Raw genomic sequence first — 17267 nt, 5'->3', positions numbered from 1 at the left:
CAGCTTTGACTGAATTGGGAACTCGTGACATTTTCAAGTGGATCTGAACAAAGGGATCCAGGATTTCTTTCCTTTTCACTTTCTTTAACACTTTAACACGTATTAGAAGACTAATAACTTTGAGTGTGTGTAGTTTGTTTGATTTTCTAAACTTAATTGATTTCCACTTCACTTGGTGGAGAGATGGGGCCTGAGAAGAACTCTTCATGCCACAAAAACATTGAACTTATTCTAAATCATGATGGAAGTAGGATTAAATGAACATTGACATTACTTAAGACCTAACTACATGTTTTTAATATCTATTAAGTCATATTTTTTAGGTATTTAAGGTTTTTTAAGGACTAAAATTCAGATTATTAATTTGTTTGAGACCCCACAGAAACCCTGAACAACACTGAGCAGATTAGAAGATGCACATTCCTCCTTTCCAGGCCTCTGATTGGTTGGACTGGTTCTCTGACCGTTTATAGACGTGACACCGAACCTTCACGCATCAGTCGACAGAATCCTGACGTGTGGGCGACTCTTGGAACAATAACACAATGGATCTGTTACATCACGTAATTATTGACAAACTGATTGTCGAGTGTCTGTTTTTCGCTCTTTGTGCTTCTGTGGGAATTCGTTCAGAAATACAATCGAGGCTCTCCTGCACAGAATTGTGTTTTCAGCGATTGTTCTGCACAAAGACAAAGAGGTTATGCAATCGTTACTCAATCATCCTCTGACCCCGTCAGGACACTTGAGTCCGACTGAAGACAAAAATAAGTCTTCTGATAGGACGAGGTAGAGAGAGCGGCGCTGAGTATTCACTATCAGCAAATATAGAGAGGAAGGGACGTCCTGCACAGATTTACAAATATACAGACATGTTTGACTCTCAAGCTGCAAAATGCTGCAGCTGAAAATAATTGATAAAGTTTAATAATATGAAATATATATATAAAGTAAAAAATTAAAACAGTTTCCAAGGGTTTAAAGTTATATAAATTAAACAAACATTTGATTTATCATTCAAATATTTGGTGATTCAGTTTCTCTGTTTCTTCGAGTATAAATTGATTTATGAGCAGCTCAGTCCCGTCAGACTCTCCTGACACCAGGCGGCCGCCATCTTCTGATCCCAGCGACCTTTCCACCCTGCGTCTGTCGATGTACACTCTAACCGCTCTGCGACCCCCGAGAGCACTTCCTGTGTGCACAGTACACACACACACACAAACACACAGACACACACACACACACAGATGGCAGAGGTGGTGTTTCATCCTCCTCTGTGTTTTAAGCCGCAGACAGTTGAGGCTGTAAAGCTTCCGGAGGGTGAACATGAGCTTTCTCATGAGAATGTTTAACCTCCTCCTCTGTGTGTGTGTGTGTGTGTGTGTGTGTGTGTGTGTGTGTGTGTGTGTGTGTGTGTGTGTGTGTGTGTGTGTGTATGTGTGTGCGTGCATGTGTGTGTGTGTGTGTGTGTGTCACAATGTTGTGAGTTATTTGAAGGAGACAGATGTGATCTCGACAGCACTGGCATGTACAGTTTATTTTCATTATTACAGCCTGATAACTGACACTGAGTTGTGCAAACGATTTAAATTTGTAAGTCAATTATTACAAACTGAAGATTGACTAAATTAGATTTGCACCATTTTAACTTATAGAAAGTCTAAAGCAGCGGTGTCCTGCAGCTTTAATGCATCATATCCTATATTAATAGTTTTCATTTTGACTGTTAAATGTACCCACCAGCCCTTTGGTTGATTCAGTTTAGAATAAAGATAGATTCACCCTCAGTCCTGTGAGTGTCTTTATTTGTACGACATTGTGTAATTTATGTTTTTGTCATTTACCTTCACACAGAAATCCTGCGTCTTCAGAGACTGAACTTATTTCTGCTCAGGTGTCTGAGCGGCGTAAACATCTGGATGGTTGGTCGGTTCATCATCTCTACAGAGAACTGTGGCTTCCTGCAGGTCGCTCAATGTGCTGGGCTCCTTTTCTTCAGCTGTTCAGTCCAGTCAGAGACAGTTCTGAGTTTAATTTGATGCACAATGAGACAGAATAATGTAAAACTTTAGATCTGAGTTTGGAAACATTTCCTAACTGAGGATTATCGTATCACAACCAGAGCTGCAGTCGATTAGTGTTCCCGCTTCTGTGAGTTTCCTCTGATTGCAGCTCGTGCAGGACTCCTCACATCATCTTTACGTTGGTGTCCATCAGGTTTAAGATTCATTTGAAGGAAGTTGTCTTTACAGTAACAGCGGCTGCTTCCTCCTTATATCCCCTGCAGGTTTTCTGAATCACTGTTTGTGGCTCTGACGCTGCAGCAGCTCCTCCTGCAGACTGTTGAAGAAGCCTGTAAACCTTTGTCCCACTTTGTGCTGTCATAATTTACTTTACTACCTTCATGGCGTTGCTCTGTAAAAGCTGCTTCACTCAGTTGATGCAAGTGGCTGCAGGTTACATCACAACCACTGAGCTGCTTTCTGATACTGAGCATTTTCATTTTACTTAATTTTACTACTTCGTTTTCGTGGCCCCTCGTCTTCATTCTTGTATAAGAGCAGTGCGAATGAATGGATCTTACTTTGGAGTTTGAGGCGTTTTCTGTTGACTCATTTTATTATTGAAATAAACACATTTTTATCCTTATGGAGAAATAATCACAAACCCTCCGTTCATACTGGAAAAAGGTCCCAACCAGTGTTTAGGGTGAAGCTCTGTCGCCATCTAGAGGTCGTTCACGTGTAATGTAGCTAAACGGACACTGATCTCACATCTGTGATGGATGAGCATGAGATAAAATGATAAATCAAACAATAAAAAAAATATCTTTTCAGATAAAAATCATTTAACCCGTCAGAGCAGATAGAAATTAATTTATGACTTTTCAAGGTTTGTGGTTTCGAGTTGAGACAACAAATAAAATAATACATTTTTTAAAATGCTACAGTCAACAACATGATAAAGTCATAAATAAAAATCATCATCAAACTCAGACACAGACAGATGCTCTTAAATTAAATGCTTTATAAGTCGGATTTAAACAACTAGTTCAAAGAATTAAAAAAACTTTATTCATCATCCAGCTTTTGAAACATTTGTCATACACACTGTTGAACAAAGACGTGAAGTACTGACCATATCACAGCCGGGGAAACTGTCAGTTCCTCTCGGCTCCTATCAAGACAGAAGCTAGTTATATATTCAGAAGCTGGTTTTCTCATGTGGAGATTAATTAAGAAGTGAGAACGTGATCATCACTCTTCATTATCTCACATCAGAGGATCAGTGTAGTATCCAGGATGAAAGGTTGTTTTTGAAGGTTGAGCAGCTCCTGTGCTGTTCAGTCGACTCTGACGGTAAAACTGTCCTGAACAAACATCCTCCAGGAGACGATTGATTTTTAAACCTTCACGTCTGATAATGTTTCTCTTCTTCTCACTTTAACTCTGAGTTTCTACAGAGTGTAAATGTGTAACTTTGTAAACTCTGGTTTTTGATGACTTCTGAGTCTTTTTAACTGATCTACAGTTCAGCTTCACTCTTCAACCTGCTGGACCTGATTCTGACATTTGAAGCTGTGACTCTCAAGTTGCTTTCCGACATGAAGTGAAGTCCACACGTTTTCCTGAAATTGAGTGGCTGCATGTGACAACACAAATCTCTGAGTCTGTAGCTCAGGATATTATCTTACTTATATTTTACTGCAAGACATTTTGCTGTTTCTGACTTAAGATGTGATATAAAAGAGACCGAAAAGTTGTTTGTGAGGCCACCGTGACCTTTGACCTTTGACCTTTAAAATCTGATCAGTTCATCTTTGGGTCCAGCTGAACATTTTCATTAAATTTGAATAAATTCCCATCGCTTGTGTCATGAAATTCAAATGTTTTCCCCTAAACAAGCAGAAAGTTGTGTTTTCACGAAACCGACGACTTCTGGATTCTTACGTGATCCAGAAAACGAAGATTGCACCGGATGGTTTGTCTGTGGGAGCAGCTTTCTTGATTTTTACCCAAACACCTTCTGCTGAGGGTGTTAAACACATACAATGTGTAACGTTTATAACTTTTAATATTTTACAGCCTAACAAAGTCCAAAGGTGATGCACAGGGTGAGGATCAGTTCGGCTGATGTTGAGCTGCGGAGCTGAGCTCACAGAACGAGGGACAGTCTCAGCAGAGTCCGAGGTTCTGCAGTTTATAAACCAGGTGAGACATTTTCATTCCTTTTTCATCTGATCCAAATTTGCTTCATTTCAAGTTTTGTTTTAAATCTAAATCTTTTCTTCAGGATGAAGTTTGAAAATATCCTGGAGGAGATCAATGGCTTCGGGCCTTTTCAGATCCTCCTCATCATCATGCTCTGCACCCCTCGGATCGTCATCCCCTGTCACTTCTTGTTGAACATCTTCATCGGCGCCGTGCCTCCTCATCACTGTGACTTCAGCAGCCTGGATGACGGAGATCTCTTCACAAATCTAACTCGAGAACAAAGACTCGTCGTCAGCGCCCCGCTGCGGGACGATGGAGCCCCCAAGTCCTGCGAGATGTTCACTGAGCCTCAGTTTCATCTTTTATCCAACGGCTCCGGCGCCGAGCTGCCCACGGTTCCGTGTCAGAGCGGATGGGTTTACGACAACTCCACCTTCACCTCCACCCTGGCAACAGAGGTACAACCATTGTCTTTAACTTTGTGTTGCAGGACTTGTAGCGAGCAGGGGGGTCGCAACAGTGACGTAAGAGCAGGTAATAAATATCCTGGGTTCCACAGAACGGCTGATTAAATTCGTACACAGCAACGACAATTTAGTGGGAACCACTTTAAATTCTATGATCAGTTACCGCGACGACACCACAGTCAGACGCCCCATGACCGGGCCCCCTGTCCTTTCTGCTAAAAGCTTCGTAATGTTAGAGGTCGTTTAGAGACTCAAAGATCTAAATGTGTGTGTGTGATGTGTGTGTGAACTTAAAAGGGACTAATTTACGATTATTGTCTGTATGTACAGTCTGCACTGTGGGCGGGGGGGGCCTTGGTCCTGTTTGCCTGGGGCCCCCAAAGCCCCTGGAGACGCTCCTGGTAATAACAATAAATAATCAACTTTATCCATACAGCACCTTTCGAAACACATTTCAGAACATAGGACAAGATGGAGAACGTCCCTTGTATGAAATGAAAAACAATGGGAAACAATTAAAAGAAATTTGAGAATGACACGGATTTAAGGCACATGCAACAGACAATCAGGATCCACAATCTGAATCCAGAAAAAACGTTTGGATCGTCCAGACTCAAACCATCAGAATCATTTCAAACTAAATATTGTTTTAACGATGAAACCGAGCATCTGAAGTGAGCCTCTAGTTTTCCACAACTTAAAACGACACCTTCTCTCCGCTTTTTTCAGTGGGACCTCGTCTGTGACAGTAAAAGTTTGACGAAGACCACGAGTACGATCTTCTTTGTGGGCGTGATGATGGGAGCCATAGCGACTGGATACCTCTGTGACAAGTACATGTTTAAAAACTGCTCACAGAAAATTTTAATACATCAAATGTCAATGAAAAAGAAAACTCACACGTTCAATAAACTTTGTCAGTTTTAAGTGAATCTGTTTTGTAACTGTTGAATTTATATCTGTGACGACAAAATGATTTCTCTTCATGAATTTACCTGTGATTCCTTTTTGGGTTTTTTCCAGGTATGGAAGGAGAAACATTCTCCTGGCCTCGTACATCATGTCCTTGGTGTTCAGTTACGCCAGCGCTTTTGCAAACTCCTACGTCATGTTCGCCGTCCTGAGATTTCTCACCGGGTTCGGCCTGACGGGAATCGGCATCAATTCATTGGTTCTAAGTAAGTTAACGAGTTTAAAATAGATTCTGTATCTGTAAAGTTTGCAAAGTGAAATCAACATTAAAGCAAGAAGAATGTTGCATTTTGTTACTTTAAATCATTATTTTTCATATATTTTGTCTTTTCTCGCCCTGCAGCCATTGAGTGGGTGGACACAGACCACCGGTCGTTCATCGGCGTGATCGGCAGTCTGTCCTGGTCGGTTGGGAACATGCTATTGGCTGCTTTTGCCTATCTGGTGAACGACTGGCGGCATCTGATCATGACGGTTACGGCTCCTCTGGGTTTCGCAATTTTGACCTGGTGGTAAGCGAAGCACAGGAAGAATGTTTTTCCACATTTCTCTCACATTACTTCAGACGTTTTGAGTCAAATGAAATGTTTAGTTGGTCCTGATTGATGTGTCCACTGATGACTTGAATGTGCCTGCAGGTGGATTCCTGAATCTGCTCGGTGGCTTCTAGTGAACGGTAAAGTGGAGGAAGCTCAGGTTTACCTCGACAGATGTGCAAAGATCAACAACCGACCAAAACTGTCGACCAAATTCAAACTGCAGGTGAGTGTCGGCTCAAACTCTTTAAGTCCTCATCCTGTGATTAAACAACTGAGGAAGTTACTCCTCTGTTTCTGTTCAGACTCTCTGCGACATTGAAAACCCAGATAAAGACAAAAAGAGCTACGGTTACCTTGATCTGATCAAGACGCCGAAGATGAGACAGATAACGCTGATAACTGGGATTGTGTGGTGAGTATCACACAAATCAAAATGACCATGGTACCAAATTTAATATTAGTTCCATCAGGTTATATGAATTTAAACTTGTGTGTCTGTTTTAATTTCCCTAAACATGATATATGCACATCAGTGTATGGAAGACAAATAAAAGAGTCAAAGAGTCAGTGCAGAGGTAACAGCTGATATTTACTTTAAATACAGTTCAAACACAAATTAAATAATTCTACCATTATTAAACTGAAGAGTTTCCTCCTTGTCTTACGGTCGGCCATGTTTTCTAAAGACGGAGCATTAAGGTGGCGTCATCATAGATGTAGAAATCATAGAAAAGCTTAATTGTAGGAGTCGGAGGATCTGAACTTGTTGAGATTAACAAACGATGATGACGTCTTTGTTCTCTGCAGGTTCGGAGTCGCCTCCACGTATTACGGAATCAGTATGAACATCGGCGGGTTTGGACTGAACATGTACCTCACGCACTTCATCTATGCAGCCATCGAAGTTCCCGCCAAGCTGATGGTCTACTTCATCCTCAACATCATCGGACGCAGGAAATGTCAATCAGGGACGCTGTTACTGACGGGGATCTGCCTCGCCATCAACATTTTCCTTCCAAAAGGTCAGAACGCACAGAGTCAGAGCAAACATCAGTGTGATAAGAACTACCTAAAATGACAGAAACCAACTTTGACGAACATTTATTTAGTTTGGTCCATGTCCCATCTGCTAACATGCAGAAGGCCAAGTTTATGATCTATACCGGAGCCAGCCACCGGGGGGCAATCAAGATATTTCGGTCTCATGTCTTTCATCTCTATTTACAGTTCTAGTATAGTGTATTCACTACAGAGTATTACATGTTTTAATAAAGGTTGGTTCATGGAGTATGGCAATAATATATATTGTTCGCAGTCATGTGACGTCATTTGTCAAACTGAGGGTGAGAGTTTCTGCAGAAGAGGCTCAAACAGTCTGCTTTACTAAAACATTAAAAACTTACCTTCTAAACTTTGTAGTAATACTCGACCTTCACAGGTTTTAACCACACACTTATCTCGTGGTCTTGTTGTCTGTAGATCTGTGGCACGTGCGCACTGTCGTTGCTATTCTCGGAAAAGGTCTCTCGGAAGCTGCCTTCACGACCGTCTTCCTCTACACGACCGAGCTTTACCCGACTGTCCTCAGGTCAGTTACCGTTTCATTAATCTGACCCTATTTCATAATAAGGATTGTGTTTTACCCTCCAGCTCGTTGTGCTACTTGCCCAATAGGACTTTTACATGAAGTCGGAGGTTAAAACATTATCTTAACATTATAAAAACTGGAGAAATTGGGGAAAAATGCTAAGAAAAGTTTAAACTGCTGCTAAAAACTTTAGATTTGCATTTTGTTATGTACTTTGGGCCGCTTAAGACGACACTGAATCGTATAACGTGGAACAAGAAGGGGGATCAGGGTCAAAAAGGTCCTGAGCCTACTACAGAGTCATACTGAGGGTGACATAATGTTATCCTGTTTATTCTTATGATTTAAATTCTCTCTCTCCAGACAAAATGGTTTGGGCTACACCAACTTCATGAGTCGTCTGGGCGTCGCCATTGCTCCTCTCATCCTGCTGCTGGAGGACGTGTGGACTCTTCTTCCTCAGATCATCATCTGCTCTGTGGCCGCCGTGTCCGGCCTCGCGGCGCTGCTGCTCCCGGAGACTCTGAGCGTGAAGCTGCCGGAGACCATTGAGGAAGTGGAGGAGCGGAGCCAGGTAAACAATGCACCAAAGAAACAAAATGAATTTAGATTGAATGTCGCCTCACAATGAACCTTATAAGTTCACTGGATTAGGTTTAAAACAATATGTGTGAGGGACACTAGGATCTTTTTTGATGTTAAAACTGTCGCCTATTTCAAAATAAAATTACCAGGGGTATGACTGAAGAGTCGACTGACACAGTAACATTAACACATGTACTGTCTAACTTCTGCTTTTAAGAACCATTAAATGTTAACTAGTTTATTGTTCTCATTTGAGTCAGAGATTTGTTGATTTTGGAGCTCGAACTCTGGACTCTGGTTAAATAAAAAACAGAAAGCAAAAGTTCAGAATATATACTATTAAATATAGTTTATCCGTTTGAACATTAACTGTCTTATCTTTGTGACAAACAGGATTTGTTAATTATTACTGTTGAGGAATGTTCTGACCATCCTCACACATAACTGTAAATGCCACTATATATTATGTATATTGTAAATTACACATCATATCTGTACAGGAGAACAGTGCCTGTCTAAACTCCACAGATACTCCCTTCTCTCTTTAACCAGCGCCAAAGCTCAGGTTATAGATAAAGGACCAACTAACAATGCATTGTAGTGTTTACGTTGAGGGACTTTCATATCTAACTACATTCATGGATGTGCTGTTAGAATGGGTGACGCAAGATATACTGGGATGCTGTGGGAGACATCTTCAGACTTGTGGGTGACAATTGCTCATGTTGCTCTGTTAGCGTTTGTATATTGTTTCACCTTCTGGTCTCATTGATGCATCAGATCTACATTAAAACCTCCTGCATAATACATCAGCTGCTGCCTGAGTTCTCCTTTCACCAGCTTCCAGAAAACATCCATAACAATTACTGTTTAGGTTTTATACAGCGTCCAAACTTCCTTTTGTAGAAATATTCAATATGATAAATTCTCAAATGTTTTCTTTCATTTCAGAAGAAATAACATCTCCTCTCACTCTGCGGAAAACTTCTCCTGGAATCAAAAAACCCAAACAGAGAGTTAACAGTGATGACACAAGTACAACACTTGTGTTCGCTGAGCTCGAACACTTCACACTGAACTGTGACCTTGGAGCCAAATATATTTTCTGGCTGCCGCCGCTGACTGTTGTGCAATGGATTTCATATTGTTAAATTTTAATAGTGGTAACAGAAGTGTTATCTAAAGTATTAGAAATACTTTTGTACTGTAAGTGTGGACTTTGGTCTGACTTTAAGTACTATTAGTATTATTCTATCGTTATCTGTTTCTCACCACTTTTATTATTTTATTATCTTATCTTTATTGGTTTCCCTGCCTCATTTCACCTCACAGCGCTTGTTCGCTTCCTGTTAATATTGTTTTGCTCAGTTCATGTGGAAGTTTATCGTGTTTATTACTTGTATGCTGTAAAGCGTGTTTTACATTGTATGAAAAGCACAATTCAAATAGAGTGTGATTGATTGACTGAGCGATGCATTGGTTGATCAGTAGGTCGGTTAGTTGGTTGATTGATTTGTTGATTAGTTGGTTGGTTGGTCGGTTAATTTGTTGGTTAATTAATTGGTTAGTTGGTTGGTTGGCTGTTTGGTTGGTCAGTTGGTCAGACGGTCTGTTGGTCAGTCAGTCGGTTGGTAAACAGTAGCTTACAGCCAGTAGCTTTCCGGGATTATCTGGAAAACAGCGGAATCGTCAACAATAGTCTTTCTAGTTTTATTAAACACCTGCAGAACGCTCAACAACAAGCCGTCCTTCACTGAGAGCGTAAAGTGCAGCTCTGCTTTTATACCAAAACTGTTGAGACGAACACACGTCACTGCTCCTGTTATTCTTCCCTTCTACGGCACAAGGCCAAGTTAAAAGTGAACATGAACAGAAGACAGGGTGAGCACCGAACTGCGGCTGTGGTTTAAATAGAATAGAATAGGATCAAATAGAATTTAATGGCCCTGAGTGGTGGTGTGAAAATGTAAAGGATCTAAAGAATGGGCATGTGTTGTATTTTCCCGTTACAAAGACAAACGGTGGAAAAAATTCTCATGATGTTTGTGTAAAAGTGGCTGCAAATTCTGATCTTTTGATTCATTAACAAACTTGGTGAGATTCTGGTGTGACTGACATGGTGTTTGTAACCATAGTGTCGGTTCAGGCAGAGAACTGGTTCATTCGTTTGGTTTTGAATCTAAAACAATCTCCATCCAAATGAGTGTTTCAGCTCCATATCAGAGATAACATGTAAAAACATCTGAAATGTACAAGTCACATGAAAGTTACAGAAAATACTGTGAACGAGGAACAGTGACGGTGAAAAGTAAGAGCAGGGATTTCTTTTTTTGGATTGACCACGAGGTGGAACTGTTACTTCCTGACAGTGAGTGTTAGCAATGCTTTGAATTCACCGCTCGTAGTCGAGTCATGTGACTGATAAGAACCAATCAGGAAGAGAACGTGGGCGTCTGGGTCTCCGTTCATCTTTATTTCTCCGTCCAGACTAAAACATAACCCCTGAGTTTTCAAACCTAAATGGGACCACCAGCGTTTACACAACTTTACGTTTTATGGGCTTGAGAACTCCAGAGTAGTTTGGATGCGAGGTGTAACCGTAGCTACAGTCCTGTCTTTTAAAGGTAAAATCCTCCCTCAAAGGATAAGTGGTACAGCTCATGGATGAATGGACATTCACGCATGTGTCTATTAAAGGGAAACTCGTTTTCCAGCAGAATCCTTGTTGGTTTTCAGATTTTTTTAAGATCTTATGGTTTCAATGTCTTTAAATTAAGGTTATTTTATGTTTTAGCCTCTGAAATCCAACAGGAGTACGAGTTATCATCCAAACTAAAGCAGTGAATGTGTGTGGAAATCTGTATCTCCTCCTCAGAGTCTCGTCTCCACAGCCTCAGCCACAGAATCCACAGTAGGTCTCCTGCTCTCCTTCTGATTGTGACAGCAGGGCAGAGCCTGCATCACCTCTTTGAGCCCTTTGGTCATGAATATATAGAGGAAGGGGTCGACCAGAGGGCCGAGGTACAGCAGCAGGTGAGACACCAGTCCCAGGTAGCTCACCACCTCTTTAAACGCCAGAGCCTCCAGCAGGATGCTGAGGATGAAGGGGATGTAGAGGATGGTGTAATTGGCCCAGATAGCACAAAGCCCCCACACTGTCCTCCTCCTCTCTGGTGTCCGGGGGTTGGAGCACATCAGGGCTCTCCAGGAGTCCAGGGCGAAGAAAAGGAGGAAGGGGAAAGGGGCGAGGAGAGCCACCGCAAACCAGAGTTTGTAATCGAGCACAGCCAGGGCGAGGACGGCCAGCGGAGCGGCCCACGCCACCAGGGCAACAGCAGGAAACCGCCGGATGCTGCTGCAGCAGCCAAGACACTGCGGGTAAGACACTGAGACGTGTCGCTCCTGAGCTATAAACAACATAAGGGCGATATTGGAGATGACACCGAAGTAGAAGATGAAGTCTGTGGCGTTGGAGGAGAGGATGGCCCCGCTGTTCACGCCGTCGTCCACAGGGGGGCGACCAAAGAAGCTGATGATGTCAGAAACCAGGAGGAACATGACGTGGATGGGAATTTTATTGTCACCTGGACAAAAGAAGACATCATTAATGCTGATATTTCTCATTTGTTACACATTTAAGTCTGACTTCATGCACTGGAATGTTTTTGTGCTACTGACACTGATTATAAGTCCTAATGGCACTGCCTCTAGGTTTGTCTAAATTCTGGGGCCGCCTTGTTTGTGTGGATTCTCTTGTCTACAGAGAATCTGCGTGATCTGCATCACCTGCTTGTCCCTCCTCTATTGCTGTCGCCTAGCAACAGAGCTGCAGTTGGACACCACGTCCTGAAGATTTATTTAACATATGTACCATCAGCTGTTCCGTTGGGCTGAAGTGTGATATGCCTGCCGCTGTCATCACGTTTAAAAAAAAATCACTAAAGGAATATGAATCCTGGGACAGGTTGGGCAGGGAAGGTTCCACCAATTGGAGGCTTCCTTTCTTGGGGATGAACAGACACATTTTTTGGGCTGCATTTGGAGGAGCCTTCAAAATGGTCGCACCACTGTGATGTAATCGTTCTTCAGACGGCCCCTGAATTGAGACACAGCTTCTGATATTTTCTCACTCACGTTAAAGTTCCTTCTGACTGCTGGTGCTGAAGGTGTGAAAGGTTAAGTAAAAAAGTCCAACCCAAGATTCATGTCTTTGTCACATTGTTTACATTTGATGATGATTGAACAAAACAAAAACAAAGAAAATAAAACAGTGATATTACGACCATAAGGAATAGCTGTCGGGTTGTTCTGGTGTTTTCTCTTCATCTTTAATATAGAAATTTTAAAAAGTAATTCGTTAGCGTGCTAAAGGAGACGGCTAGCTTAGCCTCCGACGTCCCATCACGCCCCACTTTGCCTGATCTTCACATGTGATTGAGTAACTCGTCTCAGCTATGTCACTACAAACCTTTGGACAGATTCTTGAGGGCGTAAATAGCCAGTCCAATGGCGGGCAGTCCGATGCTGAAGGTCAGCCAGTTGATGACCGTGGCCACCTGCGCAGAGGTCGACGTGGTGGCGTTGCTGGTGATGTTGATGAGGAGGGGCACAGTTGTTGTCACCGTGTTAGTGTCAGCCATGAGAGGCCCCGCCGCGGCTATTTATGTGCTCAGCTGTTTAGATTATCACTGGGGTCCTCAGAGCGAGGTGCTCCGCTGAAGGTGTGGACGCAGTGTAGTGAGGACGGCCTCCGCCTGGTTACAGTCACAACAAAGACCAGAGTCACACAATAACAAGTATGTCTCTTGTACACGAGTTAATTAAGTGGCTTTCAACAAAACGACAACAGGGTGCTAAGTTATCTGTGTCACTGATGTGTTACGTCCAAACTGTGCACTGAGTTTTTGTCCATTCATCCTCATACATGTGAATTGTCCTAAACACGTCTCACTTTTGACGTCATGATTGTTTCCCGACAAGCACAAACTTCTGTGACTGAATCAGCGAATCACTCAGGTTTAATGTGTTTTAATTGAGTATTTCTCACTTTCTATCTGTGCTGATTCAATATCGTCTATGTGCTGTCCTGTTTACACTTTGTATATCCTTGTGTTTACATTGAATTTGTTGCGTTTACATTGTTTATTGTGAAGGAACTTTTGACCATCCTCACACATTACATCTATATTCTAGTTCCCTGAGGTTTCGTCTGCAGATACAGGAAATTTTAAAAATAATAAGATAATAGGTTTTTTGGGTGAGAGTGAGATTCACGACCAAAATATGGTTAAACAGAAAAATATGGTTTCAATATTCAAAAGAGGAGAACTGTAATTACACATAGCATAACATAGCACGTAGTGGAACCATATTCAAGAAAAATTAAATTCAGATTAAACTCCTGATAAAGTTGTAATTTAATGAGAAAAAATAACGCAAAATTGTTTAGAAAACAGAAACTGCTTTGAACAGCACACGGTTAACCAACGATAACTATATTATGATTTTATTCTCATAATATTAGGATTTTATTCCTGTAATGTTACAACACAATTCCTATACTATTATGACTTTATTCTCAAAGTCTCAAATTATTATTTTGTTCTCTTCAAGTGGCCCTATAATCATAAAAAACAGGCTAAAGGACTGAGATGAAAAATGGGTCCCATCTCTATCTCCTCTTGGTTAAGCAAAGCACATTGATCATCCTGAATCATCATCTCACCTGGAATGAACTTTCATCCATGACAAACCCTCAGCTTTCTCTCCAACTTGTTTTTCAAAGACCTAACGGCTGAATGAGTTTTTAGATTAGTGTCAAATCCTGTTCAAATATTTCAATTCCCACTAAAGAGGCGGAGGTCAGAGTCCAGGTCTGACTGCGTCGGGTTCTTTGTGTAATGGTGTGTGAGACGTGGTTGTTTCTACAAAGTCGTTTATTGCTGCCGAGCTGAGGCTCCTTATCTCAGCCGCTTTGACTGAAGCTGAATATTCTTCATTCATTCGAAGTCTGAGTCCATGCCGATGCAGGAAGTGAGGATTTGCATGAAAGACTGTTGTCAAACAGGAGAGATATTATCTTAACTCTGTTTCTGTTTGTCTGTGCAGCTCTACAGTCAACTACCGTCTGTTTAAAGGGGAAGTTCACCAGCTTGATGGGACCCAGCGCCATGGGATGAGTTATAGAATAGAGGAGCTGATAACACATCCATAGCATTTTTGAAATCATAAATATAAATGTCATCGTTGGGAACAGTCTGTCCATGTCTATGCTCTTCTTATTTATGACTAAAACAGTGGTGTTGATGATGACCATTCTTTAAACGTATTAACTTTTCTGTGTGTTTCACGCACTTAAATGCAGCTTCCATGATGCATTGAACCTTTAGAAGTACTCGAGAACTAGAACTAGTACTGCTAAGGGGCCAGGTTTTCATATGGGGATCATTTGTGTTATGCAAAGAAAATCAATAATGCACCTGCATGTAAACGGAACCTTTGTTCGTGTGGAGAGAACCTGAGAACCACAGATCTACGCTCACAGCCAAGCTTAAAAGAATTTAAATGTCAACAGGTAAAAAAAATAAAAGCATGGAGGAAACACTTCAGGCCGAGGTGCTGCTCTGAAATGTGGAGTACGCTGTAATCTGAAGAATGTGACATCTAACTGGTGAAGTATCAAAGGTGTCGGCTTCAGGCTTTGACAACGGAATCACCTGACACCGTTTCCTGTAGCGGACCAGACACTAAATATTTCAGGTGATACCACGGTGCCCTTGAACCGTGAACCCTCATCTGCTCAAGGTCACACTGACATTTGACTAGACAGGTTTTCCCATGGTGAATTTGTGTGTTCAGGGCGTTTCTGCAAAACAGAGCTCGGCAAACAGTGAATTAAAAAACTTTATCAACCCAGAACAATAAATTCACAGCTCAACAGTGTTACTCAAACACATGAACATTTCATGTCCTCAAAGTTTCCCTGTAGCGGGAATGATTATCTTATCTCATCTGAACTTACATAACAGAGCACATGCATACAGTACGTAAATAAAAAATATTGAGACACTACGGGTGAGAAGGATCAAATTACACCATGTTTTCAGACTGTGAAACAATAACCTTCAGGGTGTAGACAGGAATAAAACTGGAATGTTTGGTTTACGTCTGTGCAAATGAAGTTGAGATTTCTGCCTCAGGGAATGAGAAATTTAAAACCCTGTGAATTTATATCAGAAACGACTATTTATTACTTTGTGATTGATTCAGAGGAAATTAATGTTCGACAGGATTTCTACACTTATACTTGAAGTGACATAGACAATGAGGATGTTGAGTTAGTGTTTGGTAAATTTAGAAGAAATCTACAGACGCAAGTACAGAAATTGTGGTAAAATGCTAAACCAAATGTGTATTTCAAACATTTCTGGTGGAGAAAAGAACGACTCAGAGTGATATATCTCAAAACCTGAAGAAATGAAAGTAAAACTATTTGTGTGTCTTGATATGATGTGAGGTGAACAGAGGATGTTGAGTCATACAACTCGGATTTTAAAGCACTATTTAATAGAGATGCACGGATCAGCTTTGATGACATTTGAATCTGCAAGTGTGCTTGACTCATCCTCCCATCCCCCACATGAACATTATAAACACTCCACCTCTACTGGTGATAATATAACATATTACACTTAAGAGCGCTGGTTTCATTTAAATTCACATTGTCAATGAGACTAGTGTCATGTAGAGGGACAATACTTCAGGTTGTTACCGACCCCAGGTGGTTTGGATTAAAGTTGCTCAGCAGATACGGTTTGTTTTTGATTCTCTGGCGTCTGACGTTTAAATAAAGTTCAACATTAGTTCAATGAGTCAGTGTAATCCTGGTGTAATGAGTCAAAGTAATGAATATCAAAGAGAAAGTGTGAAATTGCAGTGACAGGACTCACACCAGGAGGTGAGGTCATCAGTGGTCGCTCGGCCTTTCAGCCATTCACATCCTCCGACAAGTGAGAACACATCAAAGGAACATTTTTCTGCTTCAGCGCTCACTGGTTGATCTGAGAGAGAAAATCTAAATCCACCCAACACACACACACACACACACACACACACTTACACACACACACACATTCTCATCCAAGTTGGCCCCCTCTCAGTCCTGTCTTTACGGACGATGTGTTCAGGTCTTCTTGTAACTGACCTGTGATCAGCAGGAGCGCCGTGAACAAAGCTATTGTTTCCAGCGCCTGTTGCTTGGCATTATGGGAAACGCAGCATGGGGTCGGTGCTGGTGTTTGTAGAATAGTCTCCTGTAAAGAATTTCTGCTTTTCCTTCGCTCATATTTCTTATGTTGGCCAACGTCTTGTTTTATAACAGTAGGAAGGTTTGTAAGATTATAACCACAGTCACAGCCGGCATCGTAGATACACTGAGGTCGTACAGGATGATGTTACCTTCATAAACACGGGGCATGGTTAGTATATTGTTAAATGTCTCTTTGACTTATTTATGGATTCTACGATGAGAATGCTTTTTTTTCTTTTTCTAAATTGTGACCCTGACTTAACTTTACTCGATCTAAAAACCTCTTCTTTCCTACGAGGGATGCTGGAAGTCGGTCTCAGTTAGGGCTGCTGACAGAAAGTCTATGAAATGATGTTGTGTTAAATGCAGCATTAAAGAATATCAAAATCAAATAATTAATTAAAACTAAACCATGTCCATGTCCCATCTGCTAACATGGAGGAGAGTGTTGACCGAAAATACAGCCAGCCACCAGGGGGCGATCCAGACGCTTCGACTTTTGGAGAGCTGTCATATCATCCGTCTTTAAAATACAATCTATAGTGGTGCCTCGTGTTGAGTGTCCAGTTACATCACTCCACACTGGTGCAC

The 17267-nt window shown here is 41.5% G+C and overlaps 2 protein-coding genes across 2 annotated transcripts; one reads left to right on the top strand and one right to left on the bottom strand.

Moving 5' to 3' along the window:
- Nucleotides 1–4297: 4297 nt before the first annotated feature.
- On the top strand, nt 4298–8414 carry LOC118119168 (solute carrier family 22 member 7-like). Its single transcript, XM_035172884.2, has 9 exons — nt 4298–4675; nt 5414–5517; nt 5708–5862; nt 6000–6168; nt 6295–6418; nt 6498–6607; nt 7003–7217; nt 7675–7783; nt 8147–8414. The coding sequence occupies exons 1-9, from the start codon at nt 4298–4300 to the stop codon at nt 8412–8414; spliced, it is 1632 nt and encodes a 543-aa protein (XP_035028775.1).
- Nucleotides 8415–10851: 2437 nt separating this feature from the next.
- si:ch211-132e22.4 lies at nt 10852–13008 on the bottom strand. The gene is made up of 2 exons (XM_035172883.1): nt 12837–13008; nt 10852–11952 (listed from the first exon to the last, which is right to left on the bottom strand). The coding sequence occupies exons 1-2, from the start codon at nt 13006–13008 to the stop codon at nt 11240–11242; spliced, it is 885 nt and encodes a 294-aa protein (XP_035028774.1). The 3' UTR covers nt 10852–11239.
- Nucleotides 13009–17267: the final 4259 nt, after the last annotated feature.

Source organism: Hippoglossus stenolepis, chromosome 12 (assembly GCF_022539355.2).
Source record: "Hippoglossus stenolepis isolate QCI-W04-F060 chromosome 12, HSTE1.2, whole genome shotgun sequence".
Taxonomy (NCBI): Eukaryota; Metazoa; Chordata; class Actinopteri; order Pleuronectiformes; family Pleuronectidae; genus Hippoglossus; species Hippoglossus stenolepis.
The sequence above is the reverse complement of the archived record's forward strand: the minus strand, read 5'-3'. Positions and strand labels throughout refer to the sequence as shown.

Excerpts from the sequence above, each read along its gene's own strand:
- LOC118119168 (XM_035172884.2), top strand. The coding sequence starts at position 4,298 with ATGAAGTTTGAAAATATCCTGGAGGAGATCAATGGCTTCGGGCCTTTT. Across the intron at positions 6,169-6,294 it reads TTCGCAATTTTGACCTGGTG|GTGGATTCCTGAATCTGCTC; the intron begins GTAAGCGAAGCA and ends ATGTGCCTGCAG. Across the intron at positions 7,784-8,146 it reads CTTTACCCGACTGTCCTCAG|ACAAAATGGTTTGGGCTACA; the intron begins GTCAGTTACCGT and ends CTCTCTCTCCAG.
- si:ch211-132e22.4 (XM_035172883.1), bottom strand. The coding sequence starts at position 13,008 with ATGGCTGACACTAACACGGTGACAACAACTGTGCCCCTCCTCATCAAC. Across the intron at positions 11,953-12,836 it reads CCTCAAGAATCTGTCCAAAG|GTGACAATAAAATTCCCATC; the intron begins GTTTGTAGTGAC and ends TCTTTTGTCCAG.